The sequence below is a fragment of the Tachysurus fulvidraco genome, chromosome 9 (assembly GCF_022655615.1).
Source record: "Tachysurus fulvidraco isolate hzauxx_2018 chromosome 9, HZAU_PFXX_2.0, whole genome shotgun sequence".
Classification (NCBI taxonomy): Eukaryota; Metazoa; Chordata; class Actinopteri; order Siluriformes; family Bagridae; genus Tachysurus; species Tachysurus fulvidraco.
The window spans coordinates 11,080,842-11,107,624 of record NC_062526.1 but is presented as its reverse complement, the minus strand read 5'-3'; the positions used below and the strand labels follow the sequence as shown (position 1 = coordinate 11,107,624).

General features: G+C 39.3%; 1 protein-coding gene across 3 annotated transcripts in view; it reads right to left on the bottom strand.

Annotated features, from left to right (window-relative positions):
- Nucleotides 1–26,783, bottom strand: part of LOC113637559 — a 65,855-nt gene that overhangs the window by 2,602 nt on the left and 36,470 nt on the right. For 2 of the 3 annotated variants that reach the window (XM_027138241.2, XM_027138240.2), the window contains 4 exons: nucleotides 24,303–24,533; nucleotides 12,371–12,529; nucleotides 11,313–11,460; nucleotides 7,429–7,563 (listed from right to left, as the gene is read on the bottom strand). In XM_027138241.2, coding sequence (XP_026994042.2) covers nucleotides 7,429–7,563; nucleotides 11,313–11,460; nucleotides 12,371–12,529; nucleotides 24,303–24,533 — 673 coding nt within the window. The remainder of the gene's footprint in view (nucleotides 1–7,428; nucleotides 7,564–11,312; nucleotides 11,461–12,370; nucleotides 12,530–24,302; nucleotides 24,534–26,783) is intronic. The other variant, XM_027138242.2, reaches the window with a different exon arrangement.

The following is a 26,783-nucleotide window of genomic DNA, read 5'->3' as shown; positions in this document are numbered from 1 at the left end:
TAGTATGCTAGTAAAAGTGTACCCCCACCCCCCACCCCCAACCCATAGGAAAAGCACTGGGTGATAACCATGATCCTTTGTGAGATTTGAGAATACGATCGTTCCTGCACTGAGAGGATCACCATTATTCATTCTGTTCGTATGACATAAGCAGTCTGAATTCCACAGGTCTCTTAAGCCCTGTATGAAGTCTAGGTGAGTCCGTATCAGCTCACTGGGTGTTAAGTGCCCTAACACATCATCTCTACACTTTATACAGAGCTACTCTGTGAGATAAGCAGGTGCAGGGGCAGGTCCTTGGATTGACTGACACGCACAGATATGGTGATAACAAGCTAAAGACAAAAGGAAATGCACTGGGTGATAACCTAGCCACTGCCGTCACCTATAGCACAATGCGTTCTATAGAAATGTTACACAGACTGATAAGAAGCTCACTTTGAAATGAAAAGCTCGGGACTCCATCCTGTTGTGAAGTAAATTGTATTTCGCCAAGGTACTTTCATATCTCTGAAACAGTCAGGGCAGATAAATGAAGGTTTGAACAGTCCTTGAAGCTGACATTTTAAAGGTCAGAAGAGAAGAGACACCTTATCTATTCTTCCTTTTATATCCATGTGATTCAGAGCTGTGCAATTTTTGGGTTGCTATCGCCATATTTTGGACAATATTACTGGCTTCACTGTACAACATGAATAAAGGTTGAAAGAGGGCTTTAAATGAATTCAACATTTCTCGCTTTACTTCAGAAGAGAATAAGCAGTGTTTCGAAAGCAGATACGATAGACTTTGTTTAGAATACCTGGACCCCTGTTCTTATTCAAGCCTGTTATCCAATCAGGTCAAGAGCTTCACTTACAGTAATGTTTATATCAAACATCATGTAATATTAGAAACTTACAGCATTAATGTTTACATTTATGGCATTTAGCAGACACACTGATCAAGAGAGACTTACAGAAGTGCTTTTGAAGTCTCTATCAATGAATACATCCATACTGGTTCATTAGGTCATGGAGTACTATGAACACCATCAGTCTAACAACTCTATTGGGACGTTATACACCAAGAGCATACAGACAATTAATTAAACACGTGTTAGGTTAAGTATCTCAGGAAAAGGTAGGTCTTTAGACGTCGTTTGAAGACGGCCAGAGACTCAGCTGTTCGGACACAGAGACCAAGTACATTCCACCACACAATTGTACCAGAACAGAGAAGAGTCTTGATGCGTCTTGACCTTCCCTTTTCCCTTCCTTGTAGCAAAGAATGATTGTTGGTGCCAGAAGAGGTCGAGTATTTCAGATAATACACTTGCACATATACAGCAGAAGATAAAGTTTATAAAGAATGGGGTTGAAACATCAAGTGCGCAGCAGTTCTGTGCTCCAGAAACAATCTGATGATGAGAGAAGATCGGTTTGAGCTGAAGTTTATTCAGCGCTTTTTGCATCTGTGCTGAGCAGAAAATCATCTCAGTATACATGCAAAATCCATTGAACCTTGAGGTGGATGAGCTACAACAGCAGAAGACCACATCAGGTTTCACTCCTGTTAGCCAAGAACATGAATATGAAGCTAACATGAGCAAAGACTCAACCAAATCTAAAAAGCTGAAGACTGGGAAAAGAGCAGATAATGGTTTTCTCCTAGCTGTTAAAGCAGCTGATGAGAGTGTCCAGGTGGATAAAAGATCCCAGGGTGTTTCATTAGATGGAAAATACCCTCTTTTTGGAAAGGGAGCTAAAATCAGCTAACTTCTGATTATGTTAAAAATACTTGCTGGCAAGATAAACTTTTGCCCCATAAAGCAGTTATCTAGCTAACACAGCTATTAGGCAGCATGATGCGGAGGATCTACATTCTACTTAATGAAGATGATTCAATGATCAACGATTATGAGTATAAATGAAAGCACAGTATACTAAAATTCGATCTGAAATATTCCCTTCACATTCTTTCCTGGTGTAACTGAAGCCAGCAGTTGGATGCCATGCTCTCGCTTTTATTTGCCAGACTAAAGAGATGCTCCTCCATAAGGCAGCATAAATATCTGAGAGGCAACATTATATGGATGACTGAATGCAACGATGCTCCCCTTCTGCACAGCCACGTCAGGCCATGAAAAGCCGGCATTCCACCAGCTCGTTGTGTAAATATTTGCCGTCGGTGTCTCCAGTCAGAGCAGTTTTGCAGAGAACGACTGAGCACTTGGCACCAGGGGTGAGAAATAGAGCAATAGATAGATTTACAGAGAGAGAGGCTAAAAGAGAGGTGTAAGGGAGAAGCTGCACAGGAAAAGCTTGGGGCGGTTAGCGGCTGCCTCGCTGAAGACCACACACACACACACACACACACACACACACACACACACACACACACACACACACACACACACACACACACACATAGACAGAGCCCTGAGGAACCAGGGCCACCTATGGAAAAGCTGGAACGGTGCAGAGAGAGAAACGGAGGTGTTTGAGTTGGAAAGCTGATGAAGGTTGTTCATTCCAGTGTTTGGGATGGAAGAAACTGAAGCAGGGCAATGGCTTGTGTTTAAGATGGCTTTCACATGGCTATGGTAGAAATATAATAATCTTTATTTTTGAAGCACCTTTCAGAGAAATAATCAGTTTTACAGGAGAAGACCAACCTAAAGTGATATTCATGATGCATTCAGCTTAAAAAAAGGGCATGTTAAACTCTAAAGCAAATACATGGCTGCAAAAATCTATTTCAATAATTTTTCCAGTACTTAAAAGTGCAAGGAAGCCATGACACCTAATAAAAATATATTGTTTCTGAAGAGCACAGAGCTCTGTCCATCAGAGAGCATGATCTCTGGACAAAAGGAGCCTCTTATAATATTTATTTCTTTATTACTGCATAAGCAAAGTGTTGACAGTCTAACGCACGGCTAAAATTTGTACTGTTGTAGAGCTTGTTTCTTTGTCTATAAACATCACTAATGTTACTAAAAGTTGCAACGGTTACCTTTTTAAATTCTTGACAATTAGTTCTTAGTTTATTTACATATATAATACGGTCAATTTATTTGATTGGTTTTGTTTCTCACGGCTTTTCATATTACTGCTACTGCCTTGAACTTGTTTTTAAACCTTCAGTTTTTTGTTCACTTCTCGTTAAACACGGCATGTTGTCAGGAAAAAGAAATAAATAAAAATGGAAAAAATAAATAATTTACAGAAGTGCATGTGATTGGAAAAGCAGGAGCAGAGGATCTGCCACAGAAAAGCTGCACTGGTTCATGTTTAAAAACAAATATTCTTATTTATTTTATTTATTGATTTTTATTGGCTCGGGTATAGTATTCTCGAAATTCTTTGCCAGGTTCACAACAGAAAATCATTCTAACTTACTGACCAACTCCCACTTTATGCTCACTTGGGGCAATGAAACAAGAATTCCTAAATGTCCGTGAGATGTCCTGTAGCTCTATGAACACTTCAATAGTGACTTAATTCCAGTAAATTTATTTGATTCCATGGACATTGCTTTCTTTACAGTGCGCTCTATCACCATGTCCTCTAAATTCAGCAGAGGAAAAGTAGAGAAACATGAGTTGAAGTGTGAACTTTAGAGCTTTATAGTGTGCAGGCTACAGCGTGGGACATTTGTGACAGGTGCAGCCACAAGCACCGTCACACAGCCCTGGGTGTCACATTTATTATCCAAGAGTATGCAGTAATAGTGTGTGTGTGTGTGTGTGTGTGTGTGTGTGTGTGTGTGTGTGTGTGTGTGTGTGTGTGTGGGTGGTTATTAAGGGCTGATGTCAACACTCAAGTCTGCTGAGTGGAGTCTAATCAGGCTTGCACTGCCACGGGCTCCTACACGGGGAGGTCTGGGCTGCAGTCCATGTCTGTCACACACCCATAACCACACACCAACACAGAGCATGGAGAAGTGACTCACACACTCGCAGAACCACACACCAGGGCCAACTGTGGTGCCCACACACGCACACTCACACACATATATACATATTCACATTCTCTCTCTCTTTCAGACACACACACACACACACGCACGCACACACACACACACACCATATACTTATACACATTCTCTTCTCGTTCTCTCTCTCTCTCTCACACACACACACACACACACACACACACACACACACACACACACACACACACACACACACACACACACACACACACACATATACACATTCTGTCTTTTGCTGGCTGCTAATTAAGTGTTCATCACCTAAAGCTAATCCTAACTGTATTTGCAGTTAACTAAATTAAAATATTGAAATAAAAGATTTTTTTGTTTAAAAAAATTATATATCTATCCTTATGGAGATATTTGGTCATGCCTATATACAAATAAAGGACTTCCTGTTACAACACACACACACACACACACACACACACACACACACACACACACACACACACACACACACACACACACACACACACACACACACACACACACTCTTTCACCATACAATACCAAGCTATTACACATCACTACACACTTTCACATAATCACACAGTAACACAAGGTGCCTGTTTATGTTCACACCACACCCTCTCACACGTGTTAGCTTTTTGTTGAGTCACACCAGTATACCAGCCTCCCTGCATTACTTTCTTTCACAATCCTTCTCTCACTCACTCACTCACTCACTCACTCACTCACTCACACTGACACTATCCTTCTTTCACACACTGCCTTACTCACTGCCTCACTCTGTCACATGCTGCCTCACTTTCACACACTACTTTACTCTCATGATCACTCTCTCGCTCACTGCCTTACTCTCTCACACACAGCCTCACTCTCTCGATTACTGCCTCATGTTCTGCCTTGCCACTCCCTCACTCACTACCTCACTCTTCTGCTCACTGCCCCACTATATCGCTCATGGCCTCACTCTTTCGCTTATTGACTCATGTTTTGTCTCACTCTCCTGCTCACTGCCTCACTCTCACACACTACACTCTCTTGCTCACTGCCTCAGTCTCACACTCTACTTCGCTCTCTTGCTCACTGCCTCACTCTCACACACTACTTCACTCTCCTGCTCACTGCCTCACTCTCACAAACTACTTCACTCTCCTGCTCACTGCCTCACTCTCACAAACTACTTCACTCTCTTGCTCACTGCCTCAGTCTCACACTCTACTTCGCTCTCTTGCTCACTGCCTCACTCTCACACACTACTTCACTCTCACGCTCACTGCCTCACTCTCACACCCTACTTTGCTCTCTTGCTCACTGCCTCAGTCTCACACACTGCTTCACTCTCTTGCTCACTGCCTCAGTCTCACACACTGCTTCACTCTCTTGCTCACTGCACCACTCTCTCATATATTCCCCTCCCTCACTAATTCATTCATTCCCTCACTCACTCCATACGATCACACTCACTGCCTCATCTCCTCCCACCCACAGGTACGCATTTCCCTGTCTCCCCCCTCATTCACACCCACACTCTCACCTTCTCCTCTACTCCCACACTCACAGGAAAGTGCTGCATTTTTGCACTCCGGTGTAATCTGGACTATATACCAGTCTGGAGCACTCAGATGCAGCACAGTAATCAGTAAAAAAAAACATTCAGAGAATAGTAGTTACAGAAGTTACATGGGGTGTTTCGCTTACACTGACCTTTCTGCACTGAGAAGTGTACTGATGGTTCAAACAACAATTAGAGCTAGCTGATAATATGATGTTGCATTACATTGTGTATTACTTCTTCAAAACCGACAGATTTAAAGATGGCAGCGGATGATCGCGGGAGATAAAGAAAGAAAAAAGGACAACAGGGTACCAGGAATCTACACCTTACACTTACTGTACCTAAAGCATCTGTAAAACCTAACACACACACACTTAATTTCTTGTCTAAAATAAAGTTCTTTGTTTTCTTTACTTAAAGGTATGCAACTTTTTCCCTCAAATTATTAAGTATTTATGTACCAATTCTATTTTCCCTCATTTTCCATGGTAGACATTAAGCAAATGAGTCATTAAACTCACTTTTTTCCCCCCTGGTATTACGTAGAGGAAAAAAGCAAAATATTTTACGTTTCTATTCATACAAGATGTTCTTTTGCACTGTTTTCCACTTCTAACCATAATAAACTTGTGAATTACACTCTGATATTCCAGCACTGGATTAACGAATCTGTTAATACTGCATGCAACCTGACAGCTGAAACTGGAGCAACTAAATTAGTGAAAGCGTTGGCGGGTTTCAAGGGGGTGGGAAAAAAACCCCGTCTGCCAGAATCTTTTTCCCCTCTCTGTGTGAAAGCATGTGCAATTCCTTTAACAGCTGTTGTCTGTGTTTGCAACGGAAAAATACAAGGGGTTTGTATTCGGACCGGGAAGATTCTGGAAGGAACCACTTGCAAGACAGGAGTGGAGCAGACAGCAGTGTATTAAACATTACACATTTTAAAATAAATACAGCGATTCAAAGCCACACCTAGGCTGTAGGGCTTTTCTTCCATCTGCTCATTTTCACTGAATCAAACCTGGTGTTGTATTCCTGTCCTGATTAGGAGCCAGAATATTGACAAGTACAAAGATTGTACATGACAAAAAGTAAAGGAATTGGAAATAGTGAATAATGACATTTATTCATTTGGGCTTGAATTTACTTTAGTTTCATTCTGTAAACTCCTGATGAATACTATTTGGTGTACTAATATGAAAAATATAGGTTGTCTAAGCAGGATTGTTTATAGCTTATTGTTTATAGCTTAATTGGTAGAGCTGAAAGGATGAGAAAGGTAAGGAAAGAAAAACAATTAACTGTTCAGATGGACTGTAGCCATCTATTAGGTGAAGGTGATTTCGTGTGATAGGTAACTTGAGTTTAATATAAAAGTTTGCATCCTTCTGTTGTATTAAAAACCTGTTAGTTTGTACATACTAAATATTACATTCAGCAGTTATTTTCAGATCTTTCCTGAAGCTGAACAAGGAGATGACAAGAGTGTGTTTAGTGATGTTGTTACCAGCGGTGAAAGTCATCATTCTGCAATGGAAGAAACAGATGCAGAGACGCAGCCAGAGTGGAAGAAAAATGGTGATGGTTTCATCATTTCGAAGTAAAGGCATCCAAACAATTACAATCAAGTCTCTACTGTATTAAAAAAAAAAAAGTATTCAGCTTTACTCAATTGTATGACAAACCGCAGTACTGGGATAACTGAGGGAATTTTCTAGGACATTATGAATAATTTAAATGCTTAACAGGCCCCAGGATCACAAACTGATTGAGGCTTAGAAAGTAGATTTCAGTTCAACAGTGAAAGAGAGTGAGCGAGAGAGAGAGAGAGAGAGAGAGAGAGAGAGAGAGAGAGAGAGAGAGAGAGAGAGAGAGAGACAGAGACAGAGACAGAGAGATAGAGTCTGAGACAGGCATTGATCCACCTTCGCTCTTTGAAGGGCCGAAGGCATCCACCGCCTCTCGTATTTGTGCCAAGTTGCTCTTAAAAGCTGACAGGAAGCGGTGAAGTGCAGCCTCTGACGCTGTGCTCCTCAGATCCTCATAACATGAAAGGACATCTGGGATAAAATGGAAGGAAAAAAAAAGAGAGAAAGAAGTGAGAAAAAAGGGGTGAAAGAGCCTGTCGTATCAAACAGAATGGCTCAGATGTGCATGGCTAATTCAGCTCAAAACACAGAGGAGCTAGAATATTTGCAATTCTATGTGAAGAGCGTTGAGCAAGATGAACATTACACAGAGACACCAGTGATGTTTAAAAACGCACATCAGTGACTGTAGTACTGATTATGTCTTAATACACCGGAACTGCTTGAATTTATTCACTGCTGAATATGGACTTAAAAAGAGGTTCATTATATTACAGAAACATTATGCTTTAAAGGGAAATTTATTGTGTTTTTCAGTTAAACTTTTATTTATTTTTTTAAGTTAGTGTTGCTTCCAAGCTTGTGGTCTCTTTGTCCCTGCCACTTGGTGAGGCAATTCAGGACACTTTTCTGGCTGCAAGCTTTCTAAGTTTCTCTTTACACGAATATATCTATGGAAAGTCTCAGTTACTGTACAGTTACTTACAGTATCCCAATTGTTTTTTTCAAAGCAGTTACTAAACAAAATAATCCTGCAAGCTGTGCAAAGAAGTCTATGGCCGGTCAGATGGCTTCTGTCTCGGGAAATTAGACAGTTCTTAGCCATGTTTAGTAAAAAATAATGTTAGATATCTGTCTTTAAAAACTGAAGGGAATGTGTTCTCATGCGTTTTCATGATATGTAAAATGTTAAAGCCTCTGGATCCCCTTGTATAATGATGATCCAGGGCTCTGGTATGCACCACGCACAGCAAGAGCAGATCTGTGGTGACCTCACAAGTCTTACAGCTGTGTTTCCCCAAGCCAAGCCTCAGGAAATCCAGACAGTCCACATGTTTTGCTCTGTCTCAGTTCCTGAATGGCCTCACTAAACAGATGACAAAATGCTGACAGACCACATGCTTGGAACATTAACATTTAAACATAAAAAAAACCAAGTCTAATTATGAGAGGAACTATACATGAGATAGAAGACTGATTTGTTCATCAACACAGCGGTTATGGATAAATGTTTACAGAATGCAGAAGTTAGACACATCGTTTTTGTTTTTAATACTGAACATGATTCTCATCATTAGATGCTTGCTATGGTTTTGACTCACTCTGCTGACTTTAATGAAAAGTATATATCGTGTTAATTGTTCAGTGTAACACTGCAACCATGAGAGGTTGTCATGTGACAGTTTGTCAGTTTGTTTGTGATTCACACAAATCATTGAAGGAATTTTCCAGAAAATCGGGTTGTGTGCAAATTCACTTATTGTAAATTATTTTGGCTTTTAGCATTTAATGTCTGTCTAAACACACATACACAATCAAACACACACACACACACACACACACACACACACACACACACACTCACACACATACAGACAAACACATACACTATCTCTTTCTCTCTCTCTCTCTCTCTCTCTCTCTCTCTCACACAAACACACACACACACACACACTCATACATACAATCAAACACACTCACACAGTCACACAAACACACACACACACAACATCAAACACACACACACACACACACACACACACACACACACACACACACACACACACACACACACACACACACACACACACACACACACACAAACACACACACACAAAATATTCAGTTTGATTGCTTGCTCCAGGTGTGATGCAATCTGTAACACAGCAGAGCTGTTGACCATATGGGGGACTGAACTGGGGAAATAATGCTCTACATTATGCTGAGACAAAGCAGGAGGTCCAGCATTAGGCTTTTAATGAGGAGTTATGTGTGCCAGTGAAATGGAGAGAACAAGCACCAGGCTATACTGTACAGTATATGCTCTATTCCAAAACAAATGCATCTTCAGGTGCAAGAGTCAATATACAAACATCTACAGACACACACCTGCATATAGATACATCTATACACACACGCACACATACTCTCACACACGCATCTATATAAACACACACACACGCACACACACACACACACACACACACACACACACACACACACACACACACACACACACACACACACACATCTAGATAGACACACTTTGGAATGCATGCCTGCCTCTCCCCACCAGTACTTTGTTTTCATCACCTCTTGAGTGACTTCTTCTGAAGTAGCTGTTCTTATGTACTGCTGCAGACACTCACACAAGCCAAAACACAAACACATACAAAACACTACACGCAAAACTACTCACAGTATTCATTTGAGCTGCAGATGAAAATGGCCAGGTGTAGAGAATGCACTTGAGATACCCTACTACTCTCTCTCTCTCTCTCTCTCTCTCTCTCTCTCTCTCTCTCTCTCTCTCTCTCTCTCTCTCTATCTATCTATCTATCTATCTATGTATCTATCTATCAGTATGTATAGGTGTGTGTCTGGTTTTTTTTTTCAGGGATATTATATATTCATTCAAGCAATTGTCTGATAAAATAAAAACCCACCCTTCCCCATTTCCACAGTCAGCAGGATCAATATTATCAAACAGCAGTGCCCTGATTATGCGGTTTGTTCTAAGCAGAAATAGCTGATGTCTGGAATTGCATGTTTGCGGGCTGCAGGTAGACGCAATTACTCTTTCCAGAAAATGTTCGGGCTGAGATGATGCACCGGGATCTTTTGCTGAACGCTGTTTTTATCCTGCTGCTTTTTTCAAATTGAATGGTGCATCCATATAGGCAAATTATTCAACTGCTTAGAAAAGCACTTTGTGTGAAGCAAAATGGGCCAATAATCACCTGTTTGTTGTTAGGTGCTTGGTGCCATTTTGTACTGTGTGCTCTGTAAAAACACCAAATGGTTGAAGAAGGTGCTAGTTGTCACTCTGGTCACCTTATTCCACACTCCAGAAGCCTGTGATAGCTTTCTGATGCCATTACTGATTCGAGTTCTGAATGGAGCCTGACAATGATTGTTGTATTGAAAATACAGCTCTGTGGTAGTTAATTGAGGTCATATGGATTGTGTACAAAAGTGCATTTTTATTTGGTCTGTACACCAGAATCACACAGTATAAAGTGTTCAATATAATTGAATTTACTTTGCATATATCTGTTTCATTTTTACATCATGGACTATGTATGGAATAAAACATGATCAACATGATGATGAGTTCCAGTACAAAGCAAAGTTAATGTTTTCACCCCATGATAAAGATGATTTTTTTTTTTTATATTTTTGTAGAGCAACCTGGATGTTATCAGTGCCTATTTTCCATTGCACTGTCTCTGGAGACTCATTCCATATAACATATAACATATCAAACGATTATGCATATATTTTTTTTTTGTTGATTATTTATCTCAGATTATGAGGAACATCTGCCACAGAAGTGTCTGAGAATGAGCTGTAACTATAAAGATGATACTGAACACATTAATCTAAAGCTGTTATTTGCTACAGTAGCACTCAGCAGCAGATGTTCTAGAAAACTGTAATGAACAATTTCTGACTAATGAGATTTGGGAATTCAATGACACTCTGGTATAATTTCAGGTAAAATGGATAGTGAGAGTAGAGAGAGCAAGTTTATACAGCAACATGTTACATTGAAAGTTAAACTGTTTAATAATAGACTAGATCTTAATTCGTGTTACTTTAATGAACTTGCTGTTTGAAGCTTGAAGGTTAGATCAACCAATTCAACCGCAGTAAAAAGAGAGTTATTTCCACTGCAAACCAAAACACGTGGCCATCTTCAAATTGTTTTGAAAATGTACCTTGCAGTGGAACACACAGACTCTGAGAGATGTTCTCCTGGAATGCTCGATAAGCCTGTCGGATTCCCTGGACAAGCTCCTCTATGGTCCGGACCTGCAGGCTGTACAAGCTTCTGTGGAAGTCCAACTCTGCCTGAAGAGCTTCCACCTACATCCCCAGAAGAGAAGACAAAAATACGCATCTCAAATAACAAGCCAAAAGGCCAGATGTTGTTTGGAAAAGATGGCTTTTATTGAAAAACAGATCCTACGTTAAAGTTTTGTGTTCTAGCAAATATCTCGAAGCACATTTAGAGAGACTTGCTCAAAAGGTATAGAAAAAAATCTTAACCTAGAATGATCCATCCTCAATTAAAGCCAATCACGACATCTCATGAATACAGTGTCTAACAGTTGTGTATAACTCATGAACACAGTGTATAACACACAGGTGAAGTGAAATGGCCTTCTTATAAGCGTGTATTTCCTCGCTCTCTCTCACAAATGCCAGGTCTTTAAAAATGCATAATGGGCCCATAACCCTGAGTCAGAAGGCGCCTGGGCAATGCTGCGCCTGACTGTAGAGAGGCGTCACAACAAGTGTTGCATTAATCATTGTGTTTCTCCTGGTCAGGCAGAGTGTATCATGAATGATTCATAGCTTAGCCCTTTTGGGCTACAATAGGGAGGTACAATCAGGACTCTTTTCCTGAAATAACAGTTTGATGACCCCTGAGGTTGAAGCAGAAGAGGTTTAGACAGGAACGCCCCGGTCAGGTTATTTTAGTATGAAATATTGATTGGCATTGACAGACTGTTAGCATACAGAGTGGGGTAGATTACCACAAAGAGGAGGCATGAGCATGGGCTTGGCAGTGAGAACAGGAAACAGAAGATATGAAAAAAAAAAGATGGGGGGAAAAGACAGGAATTAACAAGGATAACTGACACAAAAGCATGACCACGACCACCCTGCTGGCTGCAGAGGAGAGAGAAAGAGACAGACAAACACAGACGAGCCAATACAGCTGTGAGTGAGTCTCCCTCTTTCTTTCTTTTCTTTCTCTAAGCACACGCACCTGCTGTTGGGCCATCAGTACTGAGTAATTGGCGGCTCGGCTCAGGGCCTGGGCGGCGCGTCTTGCCCGCTGGAGGGGTGCTCCTCGGGGAAAAGCTGGCAGCGCTGCCAGGATATTCTCCACCTCCAGCTCCTGAATTACCCACTGCTCTGGGTTGGCCTGCAAACACACAGTCACAGTGAGTTCTAGACTGTTAGCCAGAACATTTGTTCCTAAAGGGGCTGATTGAGTAGCTTTTCTGCAGGGAGATTATAAAACAATGTAGTAAAACATAACTTCTCATGAAACAGCAGCAACAATAAAGATCCAAAATACCTTTTATATTTGGATTTATTTCTCTATGTGCATTGTTAATGGCTTCTTTCAAAGAAGGCGACTGCAAAAAAAGGCTCATTTTAAACATAAAGCATGACATGATTGTGACTTGGGAAGCCAGATTCACATCCAGAATTCTAATCCTACATGTTGTCTACTGGTGATCCATTCAATACACTCAAACAGTAGATGCAATACACTCCATCACACAAACATATTAGCAGGGCTTTGAATATATTTCTGTATTCTTTTTACTCTGTTTCAAATCTGCTAAGAATAAAACCACCAAACTCTGCCTGCTGACAGGAATCTGTCTACTTTACCTCCTGATCACAAAGCATCAGGAAACACTATATCTTTGGGCAAGTCAAGTGAATCTGCTTAGTCCTTGGAAAAACGAGACTGCGGGCCGGTTCAGGTCCTCATCTGACACATTTACTTTGATGAATTATTCAATAATGAAGAGAGTTGTGCTGCGAGAGATCTTATCAGCTCCTGCTCATGGACACCACTGAATGCATCAAAACAGGGAGCCAACAGAAGCCTTTTGGTGCATATTATGGTATTTTATTCTTGGATGAGATTCATGCATGTGATGTTTTTATATAACACAACCTGACACTGCTGTGTATTAAACCACACGCACCCCGATCATACAACAAGGGGGTTGAATTTGAATCTGAATTCAGTCAACTCAGACATGTAGTTATGCATACGGTGGCGTATTTGTGCACGGACAAGCCGATTCAAAATGTATTTGTATTATACTGTATACTGTGTACAACCATACACAGTATGACATGAAGTGAAATACTTAACAACTGTTTGTGTCATATAAATAGAAAAAATAGATTAGACATGTACAGTTTCTATGGAAATTGTTCCTTGGTAGACTGGATACACATAATGAAATGTGAATGGAGAATCATATATAAAGTACAGTTGCTTCACATCTTATGGAAAGGTCGTCGCTCTGTCTGTAAATCAGGTTCTATGAGGCTTAGTCATGTGAGGAATCTGTCAGCGAAATGCCTCAGCAGTCTGATCATTTGTGTGGATGAATGTAGCAGAGGTGAGGGTTAAAAGCCTGTTCCTTCACTGTTTACAGTAACAGAGCACTAACAGGGCCTCGGGCTGTTTAGCGGGACGTGAATAAACACCATCCATTGCTATGACAAGATTTAGCCGTACATTTACATTGCACGCGGCATGAATGTCTCTCTGGGATCCCTTCACCGTTACCTTACCACCTGATGGGAATGCCACTCAACAACACAGCATGCAAATGAAGCTGTCAATCAGCTTATCTGCTGCTTGTATCCCCTTACGTTATCCAGGTGGGAAACAAAAAGAAGTCAAAAGGGGAAAATGTACAAATATCAAATTAAAGATACGAAAAATAAAATAGCTTGTTGTGAAAATAGATGAAGTATGACGTTCGGCAGAACTTGAAATTTTATAAAGGTTTGGGCCTGTGAATAAGTAGAGAATATTTATTACAGGCAGGGAGGAGTATATAAAGGTTTTAATTGATAAGATAATATTTAACACCTTAGCACCAGACAATTTTGTTGCTGATATTTAAGAAAAACCTTACATTTTCTACGTACAGATAGGACATATGTTGCTATAAACCAAGCTTATTTTTTCATGTACTTAAAGCTGTCTAATCTTTTTTACCATCATCTGACCGTCGAATACAAAGAACGAGACAGATACAGTAAATCTTGTGTGTATTTGATTGTCTGTTTATTCTTGTAAATCTGCCCCATTCAATCTAGAGCACTTTGGTATGTTGTTAGTTTGTTTGTTTTCCATTGTTTTTTATGATCTAGCTGGAGGTCTATTGTCAGATATTCTCAGAAATAAAGGTATGGTACTGATCTTTTGCTTGATGACGGAGTGCTACCATGGAGGGTGTATCTTCTACCCGGAAAGCTGCTTGTGGTATTTTTACTTAGCTTTAAGTATAAAAAACAAACAGGCACAACAGTGCTTTTCAAGATTCAGTTATATATCTTTTATTTTTACATTATTCTAATGTCTCCAGGTGAAAAACACTGATTAAACATACAAATGATATGCCTCTGATGATGTCAGTGACAAGCAAAAACACATTTATTTACTGGAAGATAATTCTTCCCCCCACAAAGCTGCCTGTATGTAGTAATGGAAATTGGAAGTAGCACAATTGTGCCAGCCAACTTGAGCAGTTATCAGCAAAATGGGCAGAAAGTCATGGAATTATTTATTTATCTATTTGATTGTTTGTGTTTTTACAAATCATATTTGGTGTCTAAGCCGAGCTCTAGGAGGGTGTCATTAACTTTCGGAAACTGATCCCGACAGACTGACTTCTAAGAAAAGTTAACAGTTTGTTACAATAAAATTGCACCACCACACAGGGTAAATGTTTTATACATTTTTTTAAAACTTGACTACCATGAATAATGGATTTAAGCACCACAAATGTCCCACCGGATTCAATAATTTTCTGTCTAGAATAGCAAGCTATAAACGGCAAGCTATAAACTCTGATATGTACCTCCAGCTCCTGAATCATGCACACGCCACTGCTGAATACTCAGACATGCATCTCCAAGTCTATTAATATGATAAACTGCAGCTTCGGGGAAGAAAAAAAAAAAGAAAGTCACAAGATACGACAATAACAGGACCTGTCACAGGTATCACAGTGTTCATGTCAGGTCTCACAGCTTAGTGAACTCTTTTTTTCCCTCCCGCTTTTAGCCTGGAGAAATGAGATTCCAACATCCTTTCAAAATTCATTCCTCGTTTTGCTGTTTATGCATTTATTATCATAATTTCATCACCCTTCCCATAATAACAGCTTCTTTGTCCTCCCCTTTCGAGATGTCCCTGTTGGTGGATGGACTGTACACCAGCTTGTTTACACCGGCACACCAAGTCTGTTTACCTGTCAGCCAATTAGGACCTAATTAAATGCTGGGTGCACCAGTAAAGCTTGCTTAGTTCTGATCTTCTGAGCTACGTTGATCTCTTTTGACAGATAAGGTGTCTGCTCTACAGCCTAAACCTCCACTTGGAGAAAATCCGGTTCATTAAAACAAGGGATTTATAAAGAAGGGGGTGGGGATATTTATGGTTAAAGTAGCTCAAGTGTTTGGGATTTATAATGATCGTCTCATGTGAGTGTGAGGTTTTTTTGGCTCAGCGAGCTAGGTTGGCAGCAAGAGGATACAGCTGCCCCAGGATTACAAATCCAAATCAATCAGTCCATTGTTCTGCTCAACACTCCCTGTGTCCATCGCACTGAGACACCAAGTGATGTAATAACACTATTTTTAACTGTTTGCCAGGTTTTTTTTTTCCATTGCAAATCTACTATTTATTATACAGCTCCTGGTTTACAAACCACGACTCTGGTTTAGGTGTAGTTTCTATTATTTATTTTTTTTGTGATCAACTTTTTATTTTTCAGTTTTAACACAAAATGTACACTTTACTTTGTTGCAATTTTTAGTAATAGCATATTCAAGAATATATAACAAACATAATTTTTAAACTATATACTAAATATACTATATACTATTTAAACTTCCAAAGCTTTGAAACAAAAATAAATAAACGAATATATATGATAGATACAACGACATTAGTTTTGTTGTTAAGACCCTTTTAGATTATGTGCTAAACCTAAGGAAAATATCAAAAGTTCAGCAATAACTTTAACCCAAATGTCTAGAGTTGAGCTTTGTACATTATAAATGACAGCAAATGAGCTCGCTATAAGAACAACATCTTTGAAATAATTATACCATTATTTCTTTTTTTTATTGAAGGGGTTCCAGGTGAAAACCAAGAGTGCGTTATGGGTTTTTTGCAGCAGTTAATCCTGCAAATATAACTTTCTTAGAAGCCAAGTAAGTGCAAATACTAAATGATGAATCATCATTCAATAAAAGTAAGGTAAGTGATTTAGGGAATGGAAACTCCAAAATATCCTCAAGAAATACTGCCATATGAGATCAAAGGTTAGAGACATCTGGGCAATCCCAGAAGATATGCAGCTAAGTGCCAACTGTATCTATTATTATTATTATTATTATTATTATTATTATTATTATTATTATTATTATTATTATTATCATCATCATCATCATCATCATCATCATCATCATCATCATCATCATCATTGTGATCATCATTATATAATAATGATGATCACAATGATGATGATGATGATGATAATAATAATAATATAACATTACTTTCAAAGTAGGAAGAAAATAAAATATTTCAGTATGTCTTGCTTATGATCTCAATAAGAAAGGAAAGTTTGGATCTCTAAGATCATCCCAGAAAAATCTCCAACTTTCTACATAAAAAATAAAATATCTCAGATTAAAGGTGTTGATAAACTTCAAACTGTTTATATACAATATGAATAAAATTTAAAGTGTGGATAAAATACTGTGACAAGTATTTTTGAGAAGCAAATTTTCTTTTGTTTCATTTTGTTTTCACACATTTATTACTTGACCTGTGGGCTCCCAGAATGCTTTATGGCTAAAATGTTATCAGCAGACACCCATTCAGACACTGAACAGTGTGTGCTTCATATCACATGCTTTGCACAGTCACAAAAACCCAGAAAAAGTGAAGGAAAAAAAATTGGATTGTAGAGGAAAAGTCTGACTGACTAAAAAATTACATTTTAATTTGAAATCCATTTTTGTCATTTAAGTGATGTCATTTAAGTGATGCACAAGACATTGTGTTATTTAAAGCAGTTGCATGCAGTATTTATCCAGTCATGGTTGTTAGAGGGTCAAGACGGTGTTTATAGATGTACAGAGTGAAACATCAGATTATAAAGAGCCAGGATGAACTGTTAACCTCTGGGGTAAATTATGAGCAGTGTGAAACAAGATAACCCAGGATTCTGTTTCTCAGGGTTTAGGGTGAACTTTGTCAAGCGTAAAAAGCCCTATACTGACTTTCTGTTTAATTAATTTATTTGTATAAACAAACTCTAATTTGCATTATTTACTAAAATGCCAGATATTGCATGTTCAATTCTTCGAGTTGTGGAGATCTAAGCGAGGTCTAATCTTCCGAGTGAGAGGGATGGTATTAACGTCTCCTTGTGGCAATCACATTGACACTAGCCAATGATGGGTGTGTGTGAGGACGTGCATTCAGAAAAGCGCAGGGTGTGTGACACTGTCCTGTGATGCAGCACGAGCACCAGTTTAAAAAGGCTTCATGTGTCTGAGAGGGAATATTCTTTAGCCTTCAGTTAAATCTCCCTCATTAGTAGCCATCATGTGATGGGGAAAACTGGCTTGTGGGTGGAAAATGGCTTTTCTGCCAAACTGGGAAAAAGCAAACCCTGAAAACAGCTGTGTTATTTTGAAAAATTGATAGTCACAAATTGCAATTCAACATAGATACAGGTTCAGGTTCAGCTAGAAGATGATAAGCATGTGGTTATATCCTGTCAGGATGTACATCCAACTAGATCCACCCCCATTTTATGCCTCACACCGAGCCTGAAGGACACCTACTGGGAGTCAATCATGTTTTTCCTCCATCTCTCGTCTTCCTTCCCAGCTTCTCTTTCTTTTTGTCACAGCTCAGTGGTAACTAGGTGAACAATAACGAACCATGCAGCAGGTCACTCGATTGTCTCTAAACAAAAAACGATGACGACACACATTGCCGGGTTTTTTCTGTTTCTCATCAAGGCTTTCCAGTCGCTTCAACACATAGGATGATAGCTGATTTAAATGGGTGCAGTGGGAGCAGGTGTTTTAGCTTCAGGCTAGCTTAACATCAGCTTTTCACCTCAAATCCCCCATGAGCCAAATCAAAAGAAGTGTCTATTCCTTTTTTTCTTTATTCTTCTAAAAATATCTACCCTTACAAATATATACAATTTCCTTGTGAAATAAACATTCCTTAGTAGGTTAATTTAAAGAGAGTTCTTTATCAAGTCTAAAGCCCTTAAATTTTTTAAATATTTTATAAACTATAAATCTAAAAATTAGCATTTTTGACCATTTAAAATTGTCAGTACTGACTCTGGAACCTATTTAACCCGTTTAGCCTTTTATTAACGTAATTCATAGAGCCTAAAATGTGAAATAAATCCAAATCTTTTATTTAAATCCCATGTTTACTTTTTCCTCACACTTACCTATATTCGTTCTCTTCAACTATTAACGAGTTTAAAGAGTGTGGGGTGTGAATAAAACATCAAAGCTGCACATATGGGGTCTTTCAAATTAAAATCAAGGTTACAGAACAAAGTTAGAGAACCCAATGAAGACCAAACGAATGTGTTCACGCAAGGTAAAGGTCATGAAGAAATTCTTTTGGGGGAAAAAATAAATGTCGACAATAAAGCAGCTTAGAAATTCAGTGTAAATAGACTTGTGAGTAATGACCGAAACCTAGCAACCATTGTTCTTCAAGGTTAAATCTACAATACAGGCTGCTATAAACTCTAATCTCTCTAGCTTTTTTTATTCAGCATGAAATGAACAGACAACAAATCGCTTCTGTGGCAAAACCAATTTACATAAATATCGAACAATAACAATCTCGATAGTATTAAGCACGACAGCAAAACGGACAGAAAACTTTTAAATACAACAGAAACAACACGGGTAAAACTAAAATCCAAACTCAGAAAAACATGAACTGTAGCTAAAAGTAGAGAGGGTGGGGACATATTTGACGTCACATGCTGTAGGGACAGTATGACTGGCTGAATGACTGTCACACAGAGATAAATTGCACTTTTTTGCTGTAATCTAATCAGCCTAATGAAACTGATTTAATGAAAAAATGACTTCAGTTCTTATATATTGAGGAGGAATTCTTTCCGCTGAGTAACATCAGCTTCCTTCAGGCAGATTCTCAGCCTTCACAAACGAGTGCGTGATATTCAGTTACCACGTAGAAATAATGTTGATGTTCCTAAATTTGCTGCTGTTGTGGAGATTTCAAATTTGCTGCTGTAGTTTCTGATTTCAATTCTGTTTTGAACTCTTACACACCACTTATGTCAAAGTTACCAGACGGAAATATCTGAGAATGATTAGTAAACACTTCCGACACTTGAACAAAAGGCTTTGTGTACACACACACACACACACACACACACACACACACACACACACACACACACACACACACACACACACACACACACAGACACGCATACAGAGAGTGTTCATATCCCATATCACCAAACCTAAAGCTAAAGGAGTTTTGTAACAAACTCCTGATATGAAGTTCTAACCAGTTTCCTGACACCTTGAGATAAACTCTCCACTTCAACTGGGCTTTCAGTGGGAAATTTTAGCAACAGCACTCGTCTTTTCTTTGAGGGTGGTTGAGGCACGGTGAGCAGCCGCGTGTGGGTGTGAAATCAACTGCTGCAGTCAATCATTGTTAAAGCAGCGACTAAACATTTGCATGAGAGGGAACAAGTCACACTGAAACAGCTGAAGAGTTAAAAGAGCATCAGTTAAAATTTTGCGATAATTAGTGCACCTCGAGAATACGGTGTGCCTGTGGTGTAGATCATTTCTAATGGGAGATATACAGATCAATCGGGGGCTGAGAGAGAGAGAGAGAGAGAGAGAGAGAGAGAGAGAGAGAGAGAGAGAGAGAGAGAGAGAGAGAGAGAGAGAGAGAGAGGCCCACAGCAGTGTTGAGACACCAGCTGTTAGGCCTTTAGAAGTGTTTAAATGGTAGGGACTTCAGTTATTCCTATGGATCTCTTCTCTCCTGGATACAAAGCCCATCCTTTTCCTCCTGAGAACACAGTGGAACCTACAACAAAGACATTTCCACCCCTCGCTGTGCCATCTGTAACGTTGGGATTTCCGTTTTCCTCCCTACGGATCCTGCTATGGAAATGGGCTACTCCATGAAATCACATCCATGCAAAAGAACCATTTATCTCCTATCATTCTTTCGCTAGCTCTTACTTAGCATGTAATATATAACCTCACTATTTGTACTCCCTTAACGGCTAAAATCCTTCAATTAAAAGCCAACAGATGTAATTATGGTAATCAGGCCCCCTCTGATGCCAAGTAATTTTTTTTTTTAACGTAAATGTGCTCGCCTGCAGTTACATGATTACTGGGAGTGCGGTTTGTGTTAGTGCCACAAAATCCATCATTGCATGTAAACGTTTACTACCAATTACATCCAACACTGGGAGGGCACGCCTTCTAAATGACTAATAACATTCTGTGTACACACATGCAAAATCACAATAAATCATGCAGCCGTGTCCTAATACTCCACAGATGGGTCCCTGACTGCACTCGCTTGAGGTTCCACTGTACAAAACTGGGCACATCTATCTTGTGTGTTTGATGGGGGCTCTTCTAGGATGGAGCTGGGTTGTTTGTTACAGGGGGGTGACGGATATCCTCCATTGATGATGAAGATCTTGATATGTGCATCTCCGCTGAGGCAGAAACAGACACCCCCCCCCCCCCCCCGTAAAGATGGCCTCTAACCGCCCTCACCTACTTTTAGCTTCAGTGATTCCTGAACCAGACTGAAAACACGGATGGGTTTCTGACAGCCTGGAAATTATCTTCACACTTTGTTTTTAAAATAATTCACCTAGTAGCTGTAGAACTACTGGTAGCAGGTTTCACTAGAACCAAAATTAACAATAATAATAACAAAAATTGAAATGTTCAGATTTTTTGATCACTAACTGTTTTTAAGGTTAAAATGCATGGTATGTAGATTTATGTGGATCCATTACAATGGACTGAAGAAGAAGAAGCCTTTATTTTACCACATACACATTACAGCACAGTGAAATTCTTTCTTCGCATATCCCAAATTTGGAGGTTGGAGACAGAGCACAGGGTCAGACATGATACAGCACCACTGGAGCAATGAGGATTAAGGGCCTCGCTCAAGGGCCCAACAGTTGCAGCTTTGCAGTGCAGTGGCTTGAACCCTGATCCTCTGATCAACAACCCAGAGCCTTAATCGTTTGAGCCACCACTACCCAAGTGTGACTCTTTCATCCCCTGAAAAGAAACTTTTAGGCTGTTTAGATACCTAACATGGCCCATATGGAAGTGTTCAGTAGCTTTTAAAAGCAGATTAGCATTTAGACATATTTTAGTATTTAAGAATAAATGTTGTGGTGGTGGAGTTTTTATTTTTTTTATCAACATAACGTGATGCCATTGCTTATACTAAACTTAATTTAAAGATGTTTCTGAATGACCAGACTGAATGATGTAGAGTGAGTGTGATCAACTCACATACAGTAGCTCTGATGGCATTAAATTCAGGTGATTAAACCATACATGGTACAAGAGCACAGTGCTAATGTGTTTTTTTTTGTTTGTTTTTTTTGTTTTTTTACAAAATATCAGCACTGAGGGTTCAAGTGTGAGCTCAGTGCATGATTTTCTTCAGGGCTTTGAAAATACTCAGTTAAATCATGCTGGATGTACAACAACTAATTGTGTTAATGTTACACAACTCAATCACATGGTACCAAAGTACATATCTCAAGTAATTAAGTAAATTCAATTAGCTTGTTTAGAAATGTAGATTCCCAAATTAATTTAAATCTTTAAACATGTTTGACTATTTTAAATGTTTAATTTATTTAAAAAAATAATAATAAATTGACTACCAACTACTAGCATTAACCGTTAACCAGGTTAAGGGAATGCTGTGTGTCCCGTTTTATTCTTGATGTCTAGTTACTATTACAATGCTAATTAATTTAAACCTTACTAATTTCACATAAGGAGGCTTAATTAAGTTTCTTATCAGTAAACATTTTGCTGTAGTGTTTTAGCTAAACATCTTGCTAGTTGACAAGCCATGTGCACAGCTAACAAAAGTGAATAGTAATGTTTAGTGTATAGTGTATAATGTATAGTGTTTATTTTACACCTGAATCAACAGTTATTGAGGATGTAGATGATTTTTCTTCTTGTAGCCAATCCGATCAGTTAATCCAGTTAAGATAAACATACAAAAGTGAATAAAAAGTGTAATAAGAGTGCGGTTTGTATTAAGGGTGCAACATAATGCCGTTATCTGCACCAGTATCAGTATCTGTTTAGTGCTCTGAATATCCTTTAAGCATATATTAGATTGACATTTTAAACTTGAAGGGGAAATTGAAATTCTGACAGCATGATGTGTGACATTTGGCTCTGACAGTTCCTCAAACTCAGCTTCATCACTCCAGCTCATAACTGGTTATAACCAGAAATTGTTTTTTCTTTCTCATACAGGTTTTTCTATATTACAACTATTTATTAGAATTTTGTTCTGGTTCTATTTCCCCAAATATACAGTATAAAGACTAGTTTCCTAATTATGACTAGTGCAACCCTGACCAGGTAGATACTAATGTACATGTACACGTTCACGTTTGTGTTAATTAAAAGGGTCTTTGTTTAGCCAGTGAGCTTCACATCTGTCCAATCTTTCACACCCTCATGAAAGTGCCAAGCACAAAAATAGTATGGTTTCTATTTGTATTTGTATTCAACACATTACCTCTTCATTTGGTTTTATGTGTTTGTATTGGGTTATATGACAGTTTGCTGTTAGACAGAACAAAACCAATCAAGAGCAATAAATGGCAAAACATAGGTAAGTGGAGAGGGATGTCTGCTATTTGTTCTACTGATTGCAGGCTATTAGTCTAAGCCTACACGAAGGACTCTCTTTGCATAACTGAATTATGAATTTGACTCTACAGGCAAAATGTGAATTGCACTACATACGAGAGATCTTTAAAAAATCGGTGTCTGTTCTCGGCTACTGCTGAGGCAAGTCAGAATTCTAAACAGCGTCGGGTTTCATTATGCTCTGTCACGACTGGATAGCATGTCATTTGAATGGGAATGAATAATGCACATTTTTTAAAGCCCCTGGGTGTGGATAGGGGTTGGAGATGGGCAACGCAGGGGTTAATGTGGGTCTGGCTGCTTCATCTTCAGGGCCACAGATGAGTTAGTCCATGGGGAGTAAAAGGAGGAACAATAGGCTGAACACTTCCTTCTTTTCTCTCTAAATCACCCTGAATACAGTCAATATGACCAAAGCCAGACGCAGGGGGTGAAGGCTCAGAGACACGGCATGACCCAAATCAGGTGGGAAGATGACGCAAAGCGGTTTCTATGGATTGAAATGACAGGGAATAGGATAAAGGGTTTTATTTGAGAACTAATCCTGCTTGCTGTATTACAGAATCTTAGTCTACAATTAAATCAGACAGATTTCATAGGTAACTGATGATATCTCAGTTAGTTATTAATGAGAAGGCGAGAAAAGGAAGATTACATGCTTGAATAGCTTACTTTAGTATCAGAAGCTACATTTCACTGTTTTACATTCTTTGCTTTGTTTTTCCACTGTGCACATTCCTGCGCCCGGCTCCTGAATCCCTCATACAGGCTAATTGTCAAGTGCAAATGTATCAGTTTACAAAACAAGGACAACCTTCATGTCACCCCGGATACCTAAAACACGCTGAAGCTTTGAGCTAACAATGGAATAACAAATGATGGATATCAGGAAGATGGCTGCAGGGAGGCGATCCGCTTACCCAGGGTGCCGAGGGCACGATGAGAGACAGGGTCAGGAGGTCGAGGCAGCAACGATCCAGGATCGTGCAGCAGTGGTGCGACTGGTTCAGCAGCCGAGCGTAGACGGCAGTGGGAGCCGTGTGTACTGCAGGATTGTCAGGTTCTTGTTGAGGAGCCAGGATGAGGCTGAGGGTCTGTTTCATTCCGTGCAGGTGTTTGAACAGCTGGCTGAGCTTGGACTCCAGGGCGCTCTGCAGGAAGTAGGTGAGGGAGAAAACAATGTCAATAGTCGTGAAAATGCAAGAGAGCTGGACACAGGTGACTGGCTGCAGGGGGGCCTTGCACCTGTCTGAAACAGAGCGGTCCTGCTGGTCCAGGCTTGTTGGACACCAGTCAGAGCCGTCAGCAGAATGTGGGGCCACTGTTTATGGAATGCCACAAAGTAGCTCAAGGTGACAGGAATAATAACAAGACCAAAGAGCAGCCAAGGCATAGCTTTTACATGAGCTGTGAAAACCAGGATCAAACAGCAATTACAAAACGGATACGGGCAATATGTTATTAGATAAAAAAAAGAAAAGAAAAAAATAGGGGTTGCTCATAGGTTATGTTATCTTCCAAAGAGTTATAAAGACAACTCTCTCAAAAACAGAAACATACTGTTATAGCATTCCACATTAAAGCTTATATTTACATACAAAGTCTTTGTATTTAATAGTGTAGAAAGTAGACACATAGGATAAACTAAATGGTTATAAAAGATTCATGCCGCAGAAACAACACTGTAAATATCTAATTGTCTTTTACAGTTTTGTGTTACATTAAACCGAGTGACTACTGTGTGTAATATTAGATGGGAGGCTCAAATTTAATAATCCATGAATAGCTTGACATTATATTGTGAAGACTCACAGATAGAATAAGCAGAAATATGTGGGCAAAATTTCTCTCTGTCACTCACTCACTAACTCTCTCTCTCTCACACACACAAATAAAATAAAAGATTTCTTAGCTATTCTTTAAACCAAACAAAATCAAACTTACGGCTCTCTCTGCTGTCCTTTGTAATTTGTTTGATATGTGTGCTTAGTGTATCAACTTTTAATCTCTTCTCCAAATGCGTTTTAAGGGAAAATAATGAGAAAATAAATAATCCACAGACATCCGTTACACCTATGACTGTACAGTATTTCACAACTGCCAAGTATACAGTGCATGAATCTACAGCCTGGGCTAAAAGAAATCAGCCCCAGCCCATTCTGTGTTTCCTATTGTTTACTTTTGTGCTTGCGTTCAAATATTTGCTAACACCATATAATGTGATGCAAATAGCAAAAATAAAAGCTTATATTCCTGTCTTTTTTATCATTAAATTATGGTGGGGTTTATCAATGATTACTGATGTTTCATTCATAAACAAATCAGTACTTTTTCACAAATATTCCAAGTTCCACTTATATAAAAACCCATGACTGCCTTGGCAGCGTTTAAAGTATGTGCTGTGAAGAAGCCTTTACTTGTCACATATACATTCCAGCACAGAGAAATCCTTTTCTTTGCATTTCCCAGCTTAGGAAGTTGGGGTCAGGGCACAGGGTCAGCTATGATACAGTGCCCCTGGAGCAGAGAGGGTTAAGGGCCCATCAGTGGCAGCTTGGTGATGCTGGGGCTTGAACCTCTGACCTACTGATCAGTAAACAAGAAGCCACTACTTCTCCACCTACAGAAAACATACACCTCTTACTGAAAAAGGCTGGAAACTTGTTGAGTTGTTAAGTCTGAACAAGAGCAGTACTGATTCTGTATGAACTGGGACATGTGGCTCAGTACAAACTGAAGGAACAGGTTTGTGAAAGAAATGAACGAACAAAATGTATCATGCATTAGATACGGTTGTCTTATTGGTTCAACTAGAGGAGAAGGGGCGGAGCCAAGTAGCACTAAGCACTGGAGAAGTTTTATATCTGTACATGAAACAATCTTGTTGCAATTGACAAAATATAGGGAAATATAATAGACCTGCTATCATCATTAAACACCATTTTCAAGTCACTACATGAATCAGTGAACAAAACTTTTTGGTGAACAGAGTCATTGGGATGAATCGAAATTAACACTGTTACTGATGATTAAGACCTGACTCATAGTACATTCCGTAACCCTAACTGAAATATCCTCACAGATTTTAAATTGGTATAACAAACAGGAACGCAGTGTAATCTGCAGTGAAGAGGAAAAAGAAATGCTTTGTTTTGAGGCATAAAAATAAAAAATCACCTTTCCAGTTGTCCTATTGGTCTCATTCCTGCACGACTCGCAGAAATCCATCAAGTTTAAAGATAGTTTTGCCTTTTGACCACAGTGTCAGGACAAAGTGTCTCCAGCTATCAGATGCTCTCCATTACAGTGGACGTATGACCAATTTGTAGCCTGGGCAGCCTGAGCTGTGATTTAGTGGACACACATATGGTGCTCTTGTATGGCCAGAATAAATTTAAGTG